At 39.9% G+C, this 19519-nt stretch overlaps 1 protein-coding gene across 1 annotated transcript in view; it reads right to left on the bottom strand.

The window, feature by feature from the left end:
* The window catches only part of LOC115523666 (schwannomin-interacting protein 1), a 586877-nt gene extending 568386 nt beyond the window's left edge, over nucleotides 1-18491 (bottom strand). Inside the window, exons 1-2 of the mRNA XM_030329855.1 lie at nucleotides 18433-18491; nucleotides 12529-12609 (exon numbers count right to left, since the gene is read on the bottom strand). Coding sequence (XP_030185715.1) covers nucleotides 12529-12609; nucleotides 18433-18491 — 140 coding nt within the window. The remainder of the gene's footprint in view (nucleotides 1-12528; nucleotides 12610-18432) is intronic.
* Between the last annotated feature and the right edge of the window lie 1028 nt (nucleotides 18492-19519).

Here is a 19519-nt window from a genome sequence, read left to right as displayed (position 1 = left end):
CAAAAGCCCTGGGTCATGCATTTTTACATACTGTGGAAGGAAACAGATGGTATATAATAAGTAAATAAAGAAATGGATATGGGGCATCTGGGTAGCTCAGTTGGTTGAGTGTCTGACTTCGGCTCAGGTCACGATCTCACAGTTGGTGAGTTTGAGCCCCGTGTCAGGCTCTGTGCTGACAACTCAGAGCCTGGAGCCTGCTTTGGATTCTGTGTCTCCCTCTCTCTCTGCCCCTCTCCTGCTTACACTCTCTGTGTCTCTCAAAAATAAACGTTAAAAAAAAATAGAGAAGACAATATCTGAAAATGTTACATACTACTCAAAAAATTAACACATGATTAGGCAGCTATTTGAGATTTTACCCTTTAAGAAAGCTTTTTATTTCCTGTGATTAGTATCAAAACCAAGTCATCTTCTGCTTTGGGTAACAGAAAACTCTTCTTTATGAAAGCTAAGTAATTTGTTTCCACTTGGACTGGTTTCTAATCTTTGAGATTAACATGTAGTTTTACATAGGTGATCAGTGAACACAATCCATCCTCTTCTGGGAATTATAATGCCTAACATGAAGACCAATTGTCAAGATTCAGCCGTTTAAGATAGTTTTAAATAGATGTACTAATTCCATTACTATCTCTTCTAGACTTCTAGAAGTATCTGATCTTCTGTAATTCTTCCCACACATAAAGCGGTTAAAGTTGTTTCTGTGTAAACAAACTGATTTATTTTCACTTGACTAGAATGGTTCAAAGACCATTAATTCTCAGTAGCCAGAGGATAGAAAGGACACAAAAATGCGACCACGCTATTGAATTTGTATATATTCCCTAATTTATTAAGGCTCTAAATTATAATGCTCAAAGTAAAATCCAGAAGTTGCAGCTAAACGATATCTTGAAATAAGAGGCCAAGATCCCCCAAAGCTATGAAACATAAGCTTCAGGAGCCCTCATGGGCCGGAAGTTTCTTCTAAGACCCTGTGAGCATTTCTTCATGGTTTGCATAAAATTGCAAAAGTAGATATCTTTTAGGGTTTTTGTAAGTATCCTCTAAATTATGTATATACTTCAGACCCTATTAAAGCAGGATATGGCCCTGCCTTGGGTTATATGTGGTTACTGTTTTATTACACAATGCTTGCTCAAAATACTTAATTACTTACTTACTTAGTTACTTAACTTAGTTACCTATTTATTTAAGGATTTTAAACAGAATCTCAGAGAAAGTTCTGCAAGGGTTATGTAGTCCTGTTGCTTCTTCAGGGACCCATTTTATTAGGGAGTGCATACTTTTGGAAACTGTTAATAATTTCTACATCATCTGAAGTGCTTGGGGTCTCCCAGAGTCCCGCCAACAAGTTCTGCCATTTGAAGGCACCTAAAGTCCATAAACCTGCCCATTAAGGGCTTAAAAAACATGATATATTTATAGGCTATTTTAAAAATATGAAATGATAAGCCATAGAATACCCACAAATTTATATTCTAGACATTCCTCTCTCTCTGACTCTCTCTCATCACCATCTTGATTATTTAGAAATATAGAAAAAAACTGTAGCAGCCATTTGAGATATTATATTGTAGTTTGTTGAACACTAGGGGGCAGTGTGACACCTTTAAAGAACCAAATAATGCTGGGCAAAGGGATGTGAGATCTGCAAAGGTGAATTTGCACTTAAACCATCCCCTTTCCCTTCCAAGTTCTGTGGTATCTGGAAAGTGACATATCAGTTTTCCTTAAGTCAGACAATGTTCCTTAAGAAGACAATATTCCTTTATTCCTAGTGGATGGATATCCTCTTTTAGTTGACAGAGAATGTGTCGAGATTAAATACTTTTAAAATATGTATTAAAAACTCCTATAAGCCTCCTCACTTCCTTAATAAAAAATCTAATTTAATTTTTGAATATTTGTCTCACCATCCTTGTCCACATATATGGAAACAATTTTACTTAGTTGAAGGTATATTATACTATATTTTTTTCCTTTTTAACTCAGAAGTTAAAAATGAGAGGCCAGCTACATCACTATTATCTAAATTGTGACCCTGGATATTTTTACATGTGGAATCATGTTATTACTCCCTGAATCATAGGAAACTGTTTACATCACACACTATTTACTCCCATTTGACGACACCGATGAGACCTTTGATGATTAAATTATTCTAATATTAGTTCTCTAAATACACTCTCCAAATGTTATTTTGCCATAAGAGGGAATTAAAACAAAATGTAGAAGCCCTCATCCATCAGTCATGGGAAATCACTCTTCATCCTTCTTATTATAGCTGTACCACAATTCCTACTCACGAGTCTCCTTTAAGGCTGCAGAGTAAACCCTGAACACCACCAACTACCTTGACATTTTTACTTCTAAAACTAAGCTGTGCTATCAGTATAATTCTTCAAAGGCTGGTTGCAGTAAAGGAGCACGTTTTGTGTGTTCCTATATTTTGAATTATAAATATAGAGGTTTATTTCAAAGTAGATGATAAATAAATTTTTCAATAACTTTTTTGCTTGGTCAGTTCCGATTTATCTTCTATCTCAGGAATAATCGCCTACCTCTGCCATCTCTATACACATCCCTGTCTGTTTTACAGTGCCAGTGGCTCCCCCAAGTACTCACAGCCACTTTGGGACTCACAGCCTGTGCAGTCCTGGTTGTCACTGGATGCCCTTACATAGAAGATGTCCTTATCTCAAAGACAAAGCTCTGAGAGCTGGGATGCTTAGAGGAGATTTGAGGGAGTCCTGGTACTTTAATTAGACTTGTAGGATATATGGGATCTAGATTGGTAGGAAGGAAGAGGAAAGGTCTTTGGGCAAAGCCTTGAAGTGTGGGTACCAGGCAGAAGGCAGGAGGTTCCTAGAGAAAAGTGGTAGGACATCAGGCTGTGAAGACAGGAAAGGATCCCAGACGTCTCCTGGGGCTAGGCTGGGGGAAGACTGGGCAGTATCTGCTCCTTGTGAGGGGGAACCCCATCTTGACACAGTTGATCGTTGCCAGGACTTACTACTTATCAAGGATAGTCAGAAATCTGGGTTTTTATTTGAAAGTTACTAGTTCTTAAATGTTACCAAATAATTTTTACAATTTCAAAATACATTATGACTCAAGTAGGGCTGAATTTGGGGATGGGAAAAAAAGGCACCATCAAAGAGGCCACAAGTCTGAATATCTTTGGAGATAACATCTAATTACATATAGCTCTTTTACGTGTATTCTCCCATTCAATCCTAACCACAAGTGGGCTTTGAGGAAGATGCTACTATTAACATAGTGGTAGTTTTGCTTGCCCAACGTTAATTTCTCCTTTTTTTTTTTTTTTTGTTTCAGCCTCATTTTTCTTTGGGGACCCACCAACCCATGGCCAACAATGTTGGCAGAGCCCACACAAGAATAAAGCAAAATGTGTAGAGCAAAGCTTACAGAAAAGGAGCACAGAGATATCTGACGATGCTTGACTCCCTGTATCCCCTCTATCTAGCTGTGCTTGAAGCACATCAGCCCCTGGATGTTTCTGTTAGATGATCTAATATAATCTCTTTTTCATTCGTAAGTTACTTTGAGTTGAGTATCTGTTACTTGCAAACAGGAGTCCTCGACAAGTTTCAGGGAACAAATGGGAGCTAACTGACAGACACAACATTTGGACCAGATCCCCTGTCTCCCCATTACATTGTGTTACCACTTCATGGTTCAGCAAAAGGCAGAAAGGGAGAAGAGAGCAAGATGATGGGTTTGGCTTGTCACATGCTGACTTTGAGTAGGTAAGTAGAACCCCTATTTGTTTAAGCCTGTTATTAATTTTTTTAAATTTATATCCAAGTTAATTAGCATATAGTGCAACAATGATTTCAAGAGTAGATTCCTTAATGCCCCTTACCCATTTAGCCCATCCCCCCTCCCACAACCCCTTCAGCAACCCTCTGTTTGTTCTCCATATTTAAGAGTCTCTTATGTTTTTGTCCCCCTCCCTGTTTTTATATTATTTTTGCTTCCCTTCTCTTATGTTCATCTGTTTTGTCTCTTAAAGCCCTCATATGAGTGAAGTTATATGATACTTGTTTTTCTCTGACTATTTTTGCTTAGCATAATACCCTCTAGTTCCATCCACATAGTTGCAAATGGCAAGATTTCATTCTTTTTGATTGCTGAGTAACACTCCATTGTATATATATACCACATTTTCTTTATCCATTCATCCATCGATGGACATTTGGGCTCTTTCCATACTTTGGCTATTGTTGACAGTGCTGCTATAAACATGGGGGTGCATGTGCCCCTTTGAAACAGCATATCTATATCCCTTGGATAAATACCTAGTAGTGCAATTGCTTGGTCGCAGGGTAGTTGTATTTTTAGTTTTTTGAGGAACCCCATACTGTTCTCCAGAGTGCTACACCAGTTTGCATTCCCACCAGCAATGCAAAAGAGTTCCTCTTTCTCCACATCCTCACCAACATCTGTTGTTGCCTGAGTTGTTAATGTTAGCCATTCTGACAGGTGTGAGGTGGTATCTCACTGTGGTTTTGATTGGTATTTCCCTGATGATGAGTGATGTTGAGCATTTTTTCATGTGTCTGTTGGCCATCTGGATGTCTTCTTCAGAGAAGTGTCTTTTCATGTCTTTTGCCCATTTCTTCACTGGAATGGTTTTTAGGTGTTGAGTTTCATAAGTTCTTTACAGATTTTGGATACTAACCCTTTATCTGACATGATGTTTGCAAATATCTTCTCCCATTTTGTCAGTTGCCTTTTAGTTTTGCTGATTATTTCCTTCACTGTGCAGAAGCTTTTTATTTTGATGAGGTCCCAATAGTTCATTTTTGCTTTTGTTTCCCTCGCCTATGGAGACACGTTGAGTAAGAAGTTGCTACAGCCAAGGTCAAAGAGGTTTTTGTCCACTTTCTCCTCAAGGATTTTGATGTCTTCCTGTCTTACATTTAGGTCTTTCATCCATTTTGAGTTCATTTTTGTGTATGGTGTAAGAAAATGATTCAGGTTCATTTTTCTGCATGTAGCTGTCCAGTTTAATCTTTGACGAAGTAGGAAAGAATATCCAATGGAATAAAGACAGTCTCTTCAGCAAGTGTTAGTTAAATTTTCTATGTGTGTTTTAAAACTACCCTAACAGATTGTACCATGTTTTCATTATTTGGTGTCTGCCTCAACCCTGTATCCTGATATAAACCTGCCCAAATGCCAGGAACGGGCCGCTGCACGCAATAGGCACATTCCCCACAGCATTTGCCTGTATCTCTAGCCTGCTTCCACTCCATTCCAGTTTCTTCCTAGTTTGTAACTCCTGACTTCCTTTGATTGTTGGTACTTCCTACTTTGACTGTTGGTACTTCCAAAGCATCATGGACCTACATTCTTCTGGATCTTTCTGCAGGTTCCTTCATCAACACCTATGACCATCTTGACAGTCAGCAACCCCTAACTCCCTCACAGATGGGAATTTGAGCAACTTGGGTCTTGCCTCTATAACACTCTTTACGAAGATTAAGAAGGCACTTTAGAAATAAGGCACACAGAGACTATGGAGTCCATGAAAGAGAATAGCAGCTCTGGAAGATATTAACTGTTCAAAAAGAAGATTAGGCTAATCCAGACAACTCTTTTCCAACAAGTCTTCTTCCTCCACTAGATTGTGAATCTCTTGATGGCAGTGAATACACATGTCCACCATATCACCACAGTTCTAGAAATACAGTAAGTAGGTGATCAACAAATATGTTTTCCTAACATTGGGTCCCAGACCTCAAAGAAGATAAAGTTTTACCTCATGAAGAGGTGTGCTTAGATACTAAACATTTTTATTACATTCTTCAGCTCTGTGATTTCTATTTGGAACTTTCTTATATTTTCCATCTCTTCACTGAAGTTCTCACTGTGCTTATCCATTCTTCTCCCAAGTTCAGTGATTTTAAGAGCATTACTTTAAACTCTTTATTATATAAATTATTTATTTCTGTTACCTTAAAGTTTTTTTTTAACGTTTTATTTATTTTTGAGACAGGGAGAGACAGACCATGAACAGGGGAGGGTCAGAGAGAGGGAGACACAGAATATGAAACAGGCTCCAGGCTCTGAGCTGTCAGCACAGAGCCTGACAAGGGGCTCCAACTCACAGACCGCGAGATCATGACCTGAGCCTCGAGATCATGACCTGAGCCGAAGTCGGCTGCTTAACCGACTGAGCCACCCAGGCACCCCACATTAAAGGGTTTTTTTTTCTGAGGTTTCATCTTGTTCTTTCATTTGGAACACATACCTCTGTTTCTTCATCTTCCTTGATACTGCCACTTTCTATGCATTAGATGAAACAGTCACCTCTTGGAGTATTAAATGGTCGGCCTTATGCAGCAGATAAAGCTTATTGTTCAACCTGCCTTAGCTGTTGGCTGTCTCTCAAACCTTTGTGATTGTCTAAGCAGCCTATTTTATTTTTTTATTTTTATTTTTTTAATTTTTTTTTCAACTTTTATTTATTTTTGGGACAGAGAGAGACAGAGCATGAACGGGGGAGGGGCAGAGAGAGAGGGAGACACAGAATCGGAAACAGGCTCCAGGCTCCGAGCCATCAGCCCAGAGCCTGACGCGGGGCTCGAACTCACGGACCGCGAGATCGTGACCTGGCTGAAGTCGGACGCTTAACCGACTGCGCCACCCAGGCGCCCCATAAGCCTATTTTATTTTTAATAGCTCCCAGTAGTGGAAGCTATGCTAAAATCTCCCTAAAGGGGAGGATCTTAATCAGCACCTAAATTCAGGCCGATTGGAAGCCAGACCCTCAGGCAGAAGCTTTTAAAGTAAGCAAATGTAAACATTCCCGTGGGGCTGCAATTGTAAACTGTGTTGGCCTCCACAGCCAGTTGATCTGGGTAGCAGTTGCAAAATTTGGGACTCCAGGTAAGTGTATTATCTTCTTTCTGGGAGATTTGGCTGAGCTGTAATGAGGCCTAAGGAGAGCACAAAGACAGTATCCCCCGGCCTATGTTCCCTAAGAGCATATCTGTAGCCTGTAGATGTGTGCCAAATCTGAAGTCTGCCCTCTAAGGCCCAAGCTCCACATCAAGCAAGTAGGCCTCTTTTACAGAGTGGCTAAGGGTGTGTTCCATCTGCTGTCTATTCAGGGCCCTGTGGTGGAAGCCTGCTGTCTCTCCAATTGTTACATTCCCATAGGACCCAGGAATGTAAGCCCCCCTGGTCACCAGAACCAAGCGATCAAAGGGTATCTCCTGGGCAGCAGCCACAAAAATCAGGGTACCAGATCTACAGACTGGGATGTAAAGTCTGGCTCTTATACCAGACACATATAAGAGCTCCTGTCCAAGACATGTTAGTACTCTGGAGTGTGGCAGAGGGAGAGTTTAAAGGTAGTACCTGGCCTCCGAGGTCTCAGAAAAGGTTTATAGTCAGTCCTTCAATGTGTGTTTAATTAAAAGCCTGCCCTTCAGGCTGCAGCTATGATGATAAGCTAATAGGCCTCTTTTACATCGTAGTGAGCTCCTGGGTCTGTAGCCTCTTGCTGTACCCTGGTAGCGGTAGCTGTTAAAGACTCTGTCTACTGGTTACTGTCCTATGGGGCCTGAAAGTCACACCAGAGCCAGGCAGTGGGGAGGTATACCCTGGCAGCAGCTTCAAAAATCAGGGCACCAGACAAGGTCTAAGCTCCTTTCTCTAAGACTCCAGTGAGCTGGAGCAAGGGAGAGCACGGAGATTGCATTCACTGGCCTCCATTACCTGAGACTCCCATGGAGGACCCGAGATATGTTTGAAACCAGAAGCCTGTCACTCAGACCAAAGCTCGTGGACCAGTAAATAGGCCTCTTTCTCAGAAAGAGTGAATGTGTGTTTCAGTCTGCTGTCTATGCAGTGTCTCAGGAATGATGGTCTGCCAAGAACTGTCTAACTGCCACAGCTCCATGGAACCCAGGAATCCAAACCCCTTGGCCTCCAGAGCCAGGTGATAAGGGGTGTTCTCTGGGTGACAGTCACCAACACCAGGCCCCCAACCTGTGTAGAAGCTGTCATCTGGGAGATGGTATTCTGGAGTGCAGCAGACGGAGAGTACAGGATGGTGCTCACTGGCTGGAGCAAGAAAGACGGAGAATGCAAAGAGGCACCCACCAAAACAGAAAAGAGAAGAAGAAAGAAAAGAGAAAGAAGGTAAAGAATAAAAAGGAAAAAAATTTAAAAGATGGCACCCACCAGCTTTAGCAAGGCAGAGAGCAGGAAGATGGCTCCCACCATTCTCTGACCCCAGAGAATATCCTAGCAGGCCCCTGCCTCTCAGACTAATACTTTAAAATTAGGAAACCAGTCTTTTCACATAAAGTCTGGGTACTTTTCAAAGGGATACTTCTGCATGGGGCCCTGGGACTGGTGAATCCATGCATGCGGGCTCTTTAAGAGCCATCTTCAGTTGGCCACAGACCTGTAGGTCTCACAGGCACTGGAACCCCTTTGGTCTTCAAAGCTGTATATGTTTTGAGGGCTCGTCTTTCAGGTGCTGGTCTTAGTAGTGGGGGTGCCTGGTGTAGAGTACAATCCTTCTTTCCTCAGGCAGGAAGGAGCTCTGTGTTTTGAATTCCCTCCTGACTGTGAGTCACTGTGCTCAGGGTGGGGTTTACTGCAAGATTATGTCCTAGCCTTTCCTACCTGTTTTGATGTGGTTTCCCTCTCATTTGCGTGATGTCAAGGTGTTGCTCCACCAGTTTTTAGGTTTTTTTTTTTCAGGGGATATTGTTCCATATGTGGCTGTAGAGTCAGTAATGCCTGTGGGAGGAGGTGAGTTCAAGATCTTCCTGCATAGCCATCGTGAACTGGAACCCCCCAGAAACTCAGTACGTTTAGAGAGATGTAGGTTCTTGCTCAGTTTTACTTCTCATTAGCTGTGGCCTTTGGGCAAAGCACTAAAGTTATTGGCCTACATTGTGCTTACCCAAAAAAACAGGAATAACAATAACCTTTGTGTAATTCTTTCAAGGAGTCAAGGATAAGGTAGCTAAGTCAGCCTCAAACGTGACCAATAGAGGCCCTAGATAAATCATTATAATCACTTAAGAAAATCAAACACTTTCAAAAATTTTTAAGCAATGTGTGCTAATCACATACATTGACACGATAAGCTGGATTCCTGAGGATCTTTATGGGCAATATTTTCTTAGCCCAGTTTGGCATACAAAACGTGTTTGGAACAGTGTAACTCCCATGGAAAAGATGCATTCGGTCAGAATTTTGGCAGGGAGGATTTTCTCATTGAAAGTTCACTACAATCCTTTAAGACACGGTTAGTGTTCTCATCATATAGAGAAGTGCAACTGTGGCCCAGACAGGTAAGCAGTGCTCCCAGGTCACACAGTGGGTAGGGAGCAGAGCTGGGATTTGCCTTATTTGCTCTAACTCCAAAGTCTATGCTTTCAACCATTCTTCTCTCATATCTTCTTTTAATTAAGCTTTTGACTAAAGTTGATAGGCATTACTCTCAAACAAATGCAGTCTAACAAGGCTTCTTTGAGAAATATCTTTTAAATTCTTTTGGGAATTGTCTTTTTCCTCCAGTGTGTCTGTCTGTCTCTCTGTCTTTTATAGAATCTAAAGGTTTTTTTTTATCACTAAATCAAATACATTAATAAAAAATAAGGAGAGGAATTGGGCACATTTAATGAGCAGACTTTCAAAAGATGATCTGTATTCAACAGATGTCTATGTTGTTCAATAATAAAATAAATACATGGTTAAAACATCAGGACAGGGATTGCGCACACCTAACGAACAACTGTTAAGGGACAGTTTGTATTTAGAAGGTGGGTTTTGGATCTTATTACATCCAAGATGTGACCCCATGTAAAGGGTAGCAGTTTTATGGAGTTTGGAGAGTCCATTTCCTTCCTTTGCAGTCAGGCCTCTGTGCTAAAGCATGTGCTCCTTGATGTGAGCCTTCTTCCTCAGGCCCTCGTTCCAGCCTTGCCTCCTAACATATTTGTCTTTAGTCTTCGAGTTGCATTGACAGCCTTCACTGTGGTGCTTTCACTTATTACTTTTGCTTTCACCAAGTTTTCTGACTTGAGAGGCTTGCTTTTGTTCGACCCTCAGAAAACCTGCCTTTCACCTCCCCAAAATTACTTTTTATTAATAGCTGTGCAATCTTGATTGCTTTTGCCCTTTCAATGCGGTCCTTTGATCCTCCAACTCTAAAACTCAAAATTACCTGTTAATGGTCGCATTCGTGAACCAGGTAATGCACCCTTCCTGACATTTCCTCTAAATTCCATCCACATACTCACATGTGTCCTTTCCCTGGAGGTCTCTACTTCCACTGATACTTTGCACTCCACATAGAGGTTTAGGCTTCCTTATCAAATCCTTTTCTTTTTAGTTGGCCTGAGTATGAGGAAACAACTGAGAGTCTTTCCTGCCCCATCCAACCTCCACCTTGGGTTCCCATCAGTGCAGGTATAAAATGGAGGCAGCCCACACCTGAGAACAGTTCTCATCTGGCCTTATTATCTTTTACACTCAGAGACTGGCCTGCCAAAATGCATCCCACCTCAGGGGTTGCAGAGGTTGGACTGTCCAGAAAACCTTCAATGGAACTTAGTCTCCCTCTCTCCTCCTCATCAGAGAAGGGAGAGGAGAGTTTCCAGTAAAGCGGATTTTATAGTGTAGTAACCATCGCTTTCCCTACTTCTCTCTACCTACCACAGGAAGACAGATGTTCAGCAGGTTCCCACCAACAAAAGAAGACCTTAACAGAAAGCCTGTGCAGTGTGACAGTGACTCTTGAACCTGGGACAAGGTCCCATCTTTCATACCCAGTGCTCTGCAGGTCTAAAGAACATCCTTTGGGAAGTGGGGAGGAGGGTATGCCAAAATTCACCCCCTTGAGGATGCCAAGGTCAGCCTGAGGGAGATGTCCCAGCAGAGCAAGGGACATAATGAGAAACACAGCCTACACCATTGGTGGAAGACTCAGGGGAGATGAAATGCGCTTCCCACAATGTCCCGACCCCTATTTTTAAGGAAACAACTGCCTGGGAGTGCAATGTTTACCATTAATGAAAATCTTGGGGCAGTTGGGTGTTTGGCACATGAGGGGTGGGAGAGGGATAACAAGGAGAAGGGACAACTAGAAAGAGGAGAGACTAGAGAGGACAGCAGGCTGCACAGCTGCAGGAAAAGTCTAATGTGTATAGAGGGGAGATGTTCAACCTGTCATGAGAGTTAAGAATTTAATAACCAGATTAGACAAGAGTCACTGAACTGGACTAAATTCTCTGATGGGACTCAAATTCCATTATTGGACAATATTAAGTTTTCTCTCCCTCATCCCCCTCCAGTGAGTGGAAATGGGGTTCAGAGTTATTAGAAGAGATAAAACCATTCTTTCTGCACCTCACTGACCTAAGATTCCTCCATCAAGCCAGCTACACATTAAGTCCCAGACTCTCTGAGCTGGCTGGAATCCCAGGCAGAGAGATTTTTTCTTTGCCTGCTCCTCCTCCTGGCACCTGCCCCTCTGCCTATACATATCAGAGACGATGAAAACCAAAAAACACCAGGGAGGATTCCTAGCTTCATTTCAGCATTCAAATTAAACACTCTAATTTTTCACACAAACAACTTTCCATTCCAGCACTTTTTCATTTAAGAGGACGTTATCTTAATGAGAAAATTCCTAAGGATAAAACAACCTATGTTTGAAAACTAACATCCTGTGTAGTGAGGCTGACACATTGCTTGCATAAATTTGGTAGCCTGATTTATTATTCATTTAGTAAGCATGACATAGGGCTTCCTACAGTGGGGGACCCAACCGGTTCAGAAGCCATGTCTGAACTTTATCTTGAAGGTATCCCACTGTTCTCATTCAGATACAAGCTTTTTACTGATATCCAGGGCTAATGTAGATTTACAAGGGTTTATGTTAATATTTGCTTTTATCCAGCAGGATATTATATATCTGCATCATTTCTGTCTCAGTTCCCAAATCCATGGCTTATTGTTCTTTAAAGTTGTACACCTGAAGTCTCCCTTCTTCAGGGTGACTTCTTTTCTAAAAGATTCCTCTTTGGGCTTTTTTGTAAATTATCAGTGATCCTAGCCAGGCTCAGACATGTTAAAATTCTTGGATACATGCTTCTCAGAGCATTAACCTGTGTGTGTGCGCGCATGTGTGTGTGATAAAAGAAATGGCATGATATAAAAATAACCAAGTTTTCCAAGGTGGAATTAACCAAGTTACTAAGACAAAACAGCAGAAAATGCACTCTGTCTAAAAGGGGAAAACCAAGAAACGATGATGGGATGACAATATAATAATTCCCCCACACCATCCAGTAGATGGTGCTGTTCGCCCAAAACGGCTTTGTTGCTGTTCATAACAGAAATGTTTAACACAAATATGAAACAAGTAAATGTTTAATTCTTAGACCCCCAAATTCAAGAGTAGTGTAGAAGTTCATAAAATGAGAACTGTAATGTTTTAATGTAAACTTTGAAATAACTTACATTTTCACCTTTGATTCCAGGGGCTGTAGATTGAGGTGATATTTTTCAATATTATTCTCCATATCCATGGCCATCTGGTGACTAGAAACAGAAATAATGCCTCAATATAGTTGAATACAGAGAGTTAACCTTTATAAAAATAATATTGATAATTTGTATTTATTTGAAAAAGCTGATATATATCCAATTTTGTTCATTTTAATGAATTCACAGAGTCCTAAAGTCTCCTATTGATAGATAATGGATAAATAACCACACCATAAAAAGAAAACGTTGTTTTTTTACATTTGCTATTCTTTTGATTTTTACTCCTTAGCTCAACATTCATATTTAAGGCATGAGAGTCATTTCCTTTAAGCAAAGAGAAAAGCAGAATATTGGGCCACTTTGGGGGGAGAAAAAAACTGAAGGAGGGTGTTATAAATCCCATGGAATTAACCAAGTTGTAGAGAATGTATCTCATTCATTCTCACCCTTCAATGGTGCCACTGCCATTGAACCTTTCCTTCTTTTATTCTGTAAGCTTTGTCAAAGCATGAATCTCTGCCCTGGAAAATTCTATATCCATAGATATATGATCACTGCTTCTAATGAGTTTATTAGACAATCACTGGGTGTTACAGTGATCAAGGAAGATTTTGTGGAGATGGTGGTAGTTGATCTGGGTTTTGTAGAATGGACAGGAATTAGGTTAAGATGTGAAAGGTAATACATATGAGACATATTAAAACAAAGGATTAGAGGTGAAAAAACTCAGGCTATTTTTAGATAACAAAGAACAATTTGGTGAAAGTCGAGGATAAAAGTAGAAAATAAGTTTGGATAAGCAGAAAACTAATAGTCATTGGCCGCATAATATATACAAAACACTGTCATAAACATTTTATATGTATTATCTTATTAAATTTTCACAGTAGCCTCTACCAAGTATGTATTTTCCCCATTGTACAGATGAGAAATCTGAAGCTCAAAGAGGTTATGCTCAAGTCACTGTACAGCAGAAACCACATTGAAACTCAAGTTTCATAAACACAAAATACTGCTTGAAGGATTTTAATATCATACTTATTCAACTTAATGCTACTGACTGTGGTTTTCATACGTCAAATATTTGACATCCCAATCCAAGACACATGCGTGTGCTAAGGGGATGTGTATGTGTACATATGTGTTCATTAAAACTGAAACAAAAATTTCAAGAAATATTATTTCCCCAACTACATGTAATGTATGCTGATATCTTTTATTATATTTCAGATTTTTTATATTACATTTCAGTGGTGAACCATCAAATTGATTTAACAAACCATCAGTGGATTGTTATCTATAGTTTGAAAAACATTGCTGTGGGGAAACATAAAGTATTTAGAGCAGGAAAAGTTGAATGGGATGTTTAAGGGTGATTTTTAATAGCAGTGACAAGGAGAGGGATGGAAAATAGTTAGAAGGGAAAAAAAAAGAAAATATTTAGAAGGGTATTCAAATTGGTCTCATAATGAGGACCAGGTTGTGGTTCTAGTAAAGAAAGGAAAAAGATAAGAAAAACAATTGAGCTGGAAGTATCTCTAGGACTTTCTCCTCTTTATAAAGGAATAACCAAAAAAGGTGGAGAAACATATAGATTAAATAAATTCCTACTTGGCCAGTAGGTGGTGCCATCAGCACAATATAGCCTTGTGGTGGCCTAGCTGGGATATTAAGGGGCAAGGAAAAAAGTGCTGTACTCTTTTTGCTCCATGCCACTGGTATTCTGAGTCCATTATTAATTCATCCTTATTCATTCATTTATAAATATATTGTGTATCTTCTATGTGCCAGAAATGAGGCAAAGCACAAGTGACACAATGGTGAAAACACTAGACATGTTCCGTGTTCTATGGTTTTACAATCTAAGAGATGGTGGATATTAAACAAGCAATTACAAGAGTGACAGATGTTATTAAAGGGGAAACAGAGGGACTTAATGCAGGGTCAGTTGGCATGGAAAGTGTTGTTTTTGCAATTTTATGATCTTGTAGGGACAAAAGCCTTATAAGAAAGATACTTTAAGATTTTGTTAACTAACCCCCTTAATAGCATATTAGTAAATTGGGCAATAGGGATACATGTGAGGTGTTGTGGGACCTCTAGTTATACAGCAACCAAAGGCAAAACTCAAGTTTTCAAAAACAGAAAAAAAAAATTTATAATAATAAATTACAATTTACAGTTATACATCCTCAACAAACTATAAACTGTGAATACCTGTAGGTTTTAATTGGATAGCTTTATCTCATTCCATCAATAATTACCTGTTGGTAATAAAATGATTATATGTGAGGTGAATGTGTGGCTTGCAATCATATATTTCGCACCAGAAACCCAGCTTGATTCAATATTTACAACAAATAGCAGTCACCCTAAGGTCTTACTTAAGTTAATAAATGATTATCAAAAACAACAGAATCATAAGCAGGCTCTTAAATAATGGCATTACTAATTACTCTTCTGTTTATGAGCACATAGAAAGTGTTATTGAATATGTGCACGTATGTGTGTACAAATGACCTGGACTGGCCCTGCGCATAGTCTCAAGTAGAACAGAGTTGCAGCTCCCCCTCTCTTCACTCTGTCTACCACAAAACCCTGTTGAGCATTCAGAATAAATGTAATGTTCCAAGGGGGAATAACTGATCAACTGCTATGACACCACTATCACTTAACTTATGGCCATTTCAAGTAGCTGAGGTGATTTACATCAGCACCTAAGTCAGCTACAGCTATAATGAAATGCCTAACTGCTCACTCAGAGCACACCAGTTTTTCAATCAAATTTGACAGCTTTCAAGGACACAGACCTGCCCCGAAGCAAAGCAGGAAAATCTCTAGAATTACAGGCAAATGGGTAGAGCCCTTAGGGCTGGCAGCCATTGTTTGTTCTCTCTCTGTCCTGGACAAACATGAAAGCGAAGCTTACCCCACAGGCTTGTGTGCTTTGAGGGGAGACTTTAATTCCCATCTCTGGAATTCCTCAATCATGATAAGGAAAAATAAGCATGCAAAGCAGATTGGCCATTTCCAGAAGCTTTTAGCTTTCCCAGGCTTCTGGACAATAAGAAGGAAAGAATAGGGAAGGAAAGAGGAGGCAGAGGCCCACATATATGCCATTAATCTTCACAAATCTTCTTGAGAGCAGAAAGCTGGGAAAGATACATGTTGGGATTAGCGAGAAGTTCAATACAGAGTTGTGATCAATTAGCAAGAAAAAAACTTCTGGAGTTCACTTTTTACATTAAAATCAATAATGAAATACCAGCACAACCTAACTTAATAGATAAAAGTGATGAGGAGAACAAAGGCAAGAGAAATATAGATAAAATTAAATTTCCTTACAACTCGCAGCCCATTGATAAATACCTGAGACATGCAGGGCGTGACACTCCTCAGGGAACTCATGGCTGCCTTAATGTTGATGTTTTGCTAGAGAGTAAAAGCAACCTTTGAGAATAGCCAGACCTCCAGGACCCTGTAGTCTTCTTTAACATATGGAAATCTCTTTAATGACTTCCTTTATCTCTATCTGCTCCCACACCCAACCTAGAAGTATATAATCAATCATTCCTCACAATCATAGCACAGCTCCTTCTTCCCATGGGTCTTGTCCCTGTACTTTAATAAAAACACCTTTTTGCACCAAAAACATCTCAAGAATTCATTCTTGACCATTGGCTCAGCAGCCCAATATCGAAAGGGCTGAACGTCACAGAGTAAGTGTGTCCTAAGAAAATTAAGCCACGGTGAGATTACTGAATAACCACAAGGAATCTAAAATGTACCTAGACCACTGGTTCTCACCCCAGCTCCTCATTAGAATTACATGGAGGGAACTTTGAGAAATACTAATTTCAAGATCTCATCCTCAGAGATTCAGATTCAATTCGTCTAGGGTGGAGCTTACACCAAGGCTTATGCCATCTTTACTAACTTCCAGGTGATTCTAAAGGCATCCAGGATGAACAATCACTTATCTAATGTCATTACCACACTAATCTCCATAAAGGAAAATCTTTCTAGTTACACAAAAACTTTTTAGTTATTATTTATATAGTTCTAGTGATGGTAATGGTGAGGGCACACCATAATAAGGATAAATTCAATCTGAAGATAACGCAGAAACTTCATTTGATCAAACTGCTGAAAACTGTCCTTCAAGTGATGACACGGCAAATTCTTAGAATCACGGAGACAGAATGAACCTGAATGTGTCTAGTCCAAACAGCCACCCAGATGGAAAGAGAAGGGGCTGACATTGCAGCCACTGGGCTATTGTGGGTGTCTTATTTAAGGCCCTCACCAAGACTGTCAAGTCAGTGTTATTATCTGCACGGGAAACTGTGTTCAGGGTATTTAAATACTTAGTTCAGACTCACAAAGCTAGGATAAAATCAGAGAAAGGAATCATATTCAAGATTTTCCATTTTCAGGAATGTTTTCAACAGCATCTCAGATGGGCACTTTTAGTGTCTGTCATCTCATTCCTTAATAAAGAAGTCCATTCTGTTGGGCAGGCTGAATTTTTACAATAGTTATTCTTTTTCTGAGTCACAAAGCTGTTTCTCCGTAAATCCTGCTCACTGATTCTTGTTATGCCCTTTAGAGCAAGAAGAGCAATTTGGCCCCTTTTTAATGGGAAAATTCCTTCAAATCATTAAGGAAAGTCATTATGCTCCCTCTGAGATTTCTTTTGTCCAGTACACATCTTCAGCTCTCTGTAGTAGTTTCATATGGTCCCAGAAACTCACAATTTTAACTGACCTCCTCTGATGCTCTTGGGAAGGTCTACGGGCTTTTTAAATGTGATACCCAGAGCCACGGGTGACACTCACATGGGCTTGGCATTGAGACTTAGCCAGTGTTTGAGATCAGGAGCTCTGGTGGCATCCATGAGTGGTTTTGATTCTCACCCTCACTACTCTTAGTAAATAGACAAGTGCTGAAAGCTCTCTGAGCCTCTTTCCTTATCTGTAAAATGGAAATAATCCCTATGTCAAAAGGCTATAATCAGAATTCTATGAGGAAACATCTGTAAGCATTCACTGATATGGAAGATAATTGTAAATGCTCAGTAAATGATAGTTCATTTTTTCTTTTATCTGGACAATGCATGCCTATTACCAGTCTAATATTGTGGTAATATTTTTAGAAGTCATATAAAATCATAGTCTTGTGTTAACATCAGATAAAACCTCTAAGCATCTACTCACAAACTGAAATCAGAATATATCTCTGATGTATCTGATTGTACAATTTTTTAAAAATCTAAATGAAAAATATACTCATTGAATTTCATCTCTTTCTTGTTTTTTTTTTCAGCTCAATTTTGTTCCATTCTATAGTATTGTTTTCTAAAATTTATTTATTTATTTTGAGAGAGAGAGAGAGCATATGAGTGGGAGAGTAGGGGAATGGGGGGGGAGGGGGGGAGGGGGGAGGGGCAGAGAAAGTCTGAGAGAAAGAATCCCAAGCAGGCTCCACACTGCCAGTGCAGAGCCCAATGCAGGGCTCAAACCCACAAACCATGAGATCATGACCTGAGCCAAAGTTGGAGGCTTAACTGACTGAGCCACCCAGGCACCCCTCTGTAGTATTACTCTAATGTTAATTCTATTAGTCTTAGTGTTACCCTTAAACTTTTTGCAAATTTTAGGACTACCTTCTATACACTCCATTGATTAAACGGCAAAAAAGAGGGCAGGGTTGTTAAGTTTTAAGCCCTCAGACACAGCACAAAGACATCTCCATGCAAGAAACCGTCAAATTTATTTATTCATTTTTGCCTTGCCAGGTGTTTGATTGTTTTTTTTTTCCCCATGCAAGCTTTTAAACCTCAAACATAATTAATTTCCTTTGGTATTTTTTACTTACTTTTCAAGTAAATATTTTCCATCATTAACTTGTTCTAAAGGATTCTGCAATCTTTTCATTTCTTCCTGTGAAAAAGAAAAGAATTATCTTACAAATTGACCCCATGTACTTGTGGGTAATAATATTTGACTGCAATTGTTTGCAAAATTGAGATAACACACTGTTATAAGAGTTCTGGACTTTGCAATGGGTAAGTGCTTAGACATACAATTCAATTTGATCCTTGATCAAATTAGAATACAATACTGCCACTCAAATTGTGTGATTTTTTTTATGCCACTAAAGATAATGTTTCCTGTTATTCTTCCAGAGTGGGGATGTTTTTATATGGATCCACTCACTCTCTTCCCAAATTTACTCTGTCAACAGTATTAAGTTTGCTGGTTGCTGGGTGAAGGGCTCTAATGAGTATGTGCTGGCTTTGGCCATTCAGCAACCATCCTCTCCTGTCTCCTGGGAACTCTAGGTAACCTCATCCCCGAGACACAGTGCTCAGACATGTGCAAGTGTGCACACGCACACAAACACACACAACTTCCCTGAATTTTAGGCTTCCATAGTCTCTGTAATCCCATTCTTCAGGCCACAGTGATTCAGGGAGAGGACAGAGGCCACTACTTGCCTCATCACAAAAAAATGCTGAAGCTCCAAGAGGAAGCCCCAGTTAGAATTAATTATACATTTGTCCCTTTAAAAGACCAGCAGGACTAGTCTCAACATGCTTCTAAGCTACCAGACATCCAAGTCTCCTAGGTCAATCCCCATTATTCAATTTCTTTAACTTTATACTGTATTGTGCATCCCAGAATTTGACCCAGTCACTAACCTCTCCCCAGTGCCTCCAACCTTTCCACTGAGCCCTTTGGAATTCACAGTCTGTTGTTAGCAAAATCCTCTACTTCCTCAACTTCTTTGAACATATCCTTCAACTTATTCTGACTGTACTTTGCCTTGCTGTTCTGAGACACCTAAATTTTTGTTAGAGCAAGAAAATCAAAGGATCATTTAGAAAAGAGTTTTAGGATATAGAGGATTTTGCTGATGACAAACTTGGCTGAGTCCCTGAACACACCATCTCCCCTGCAGC

The sequence above is a fragment of the Lynx canadensis genome, chromosome C2 (assembly GCF_007474595.2).
Source record: "Lynx canadensis isolate LIC74 chromosome C2, mLynCan4.pri.v2, whole genome shotgun sequence".
In the NCBI taxonomy this organism is placed as follows: domain Eukaryota; kingdom Metazoa; phylum Chordata; class Mammalia; order Carnivora; family Felidae; genus Lynx; species Lynx canadensis.
This window is presented reverse-complemented; position numbering and strand designations above follow the sequence as displayed.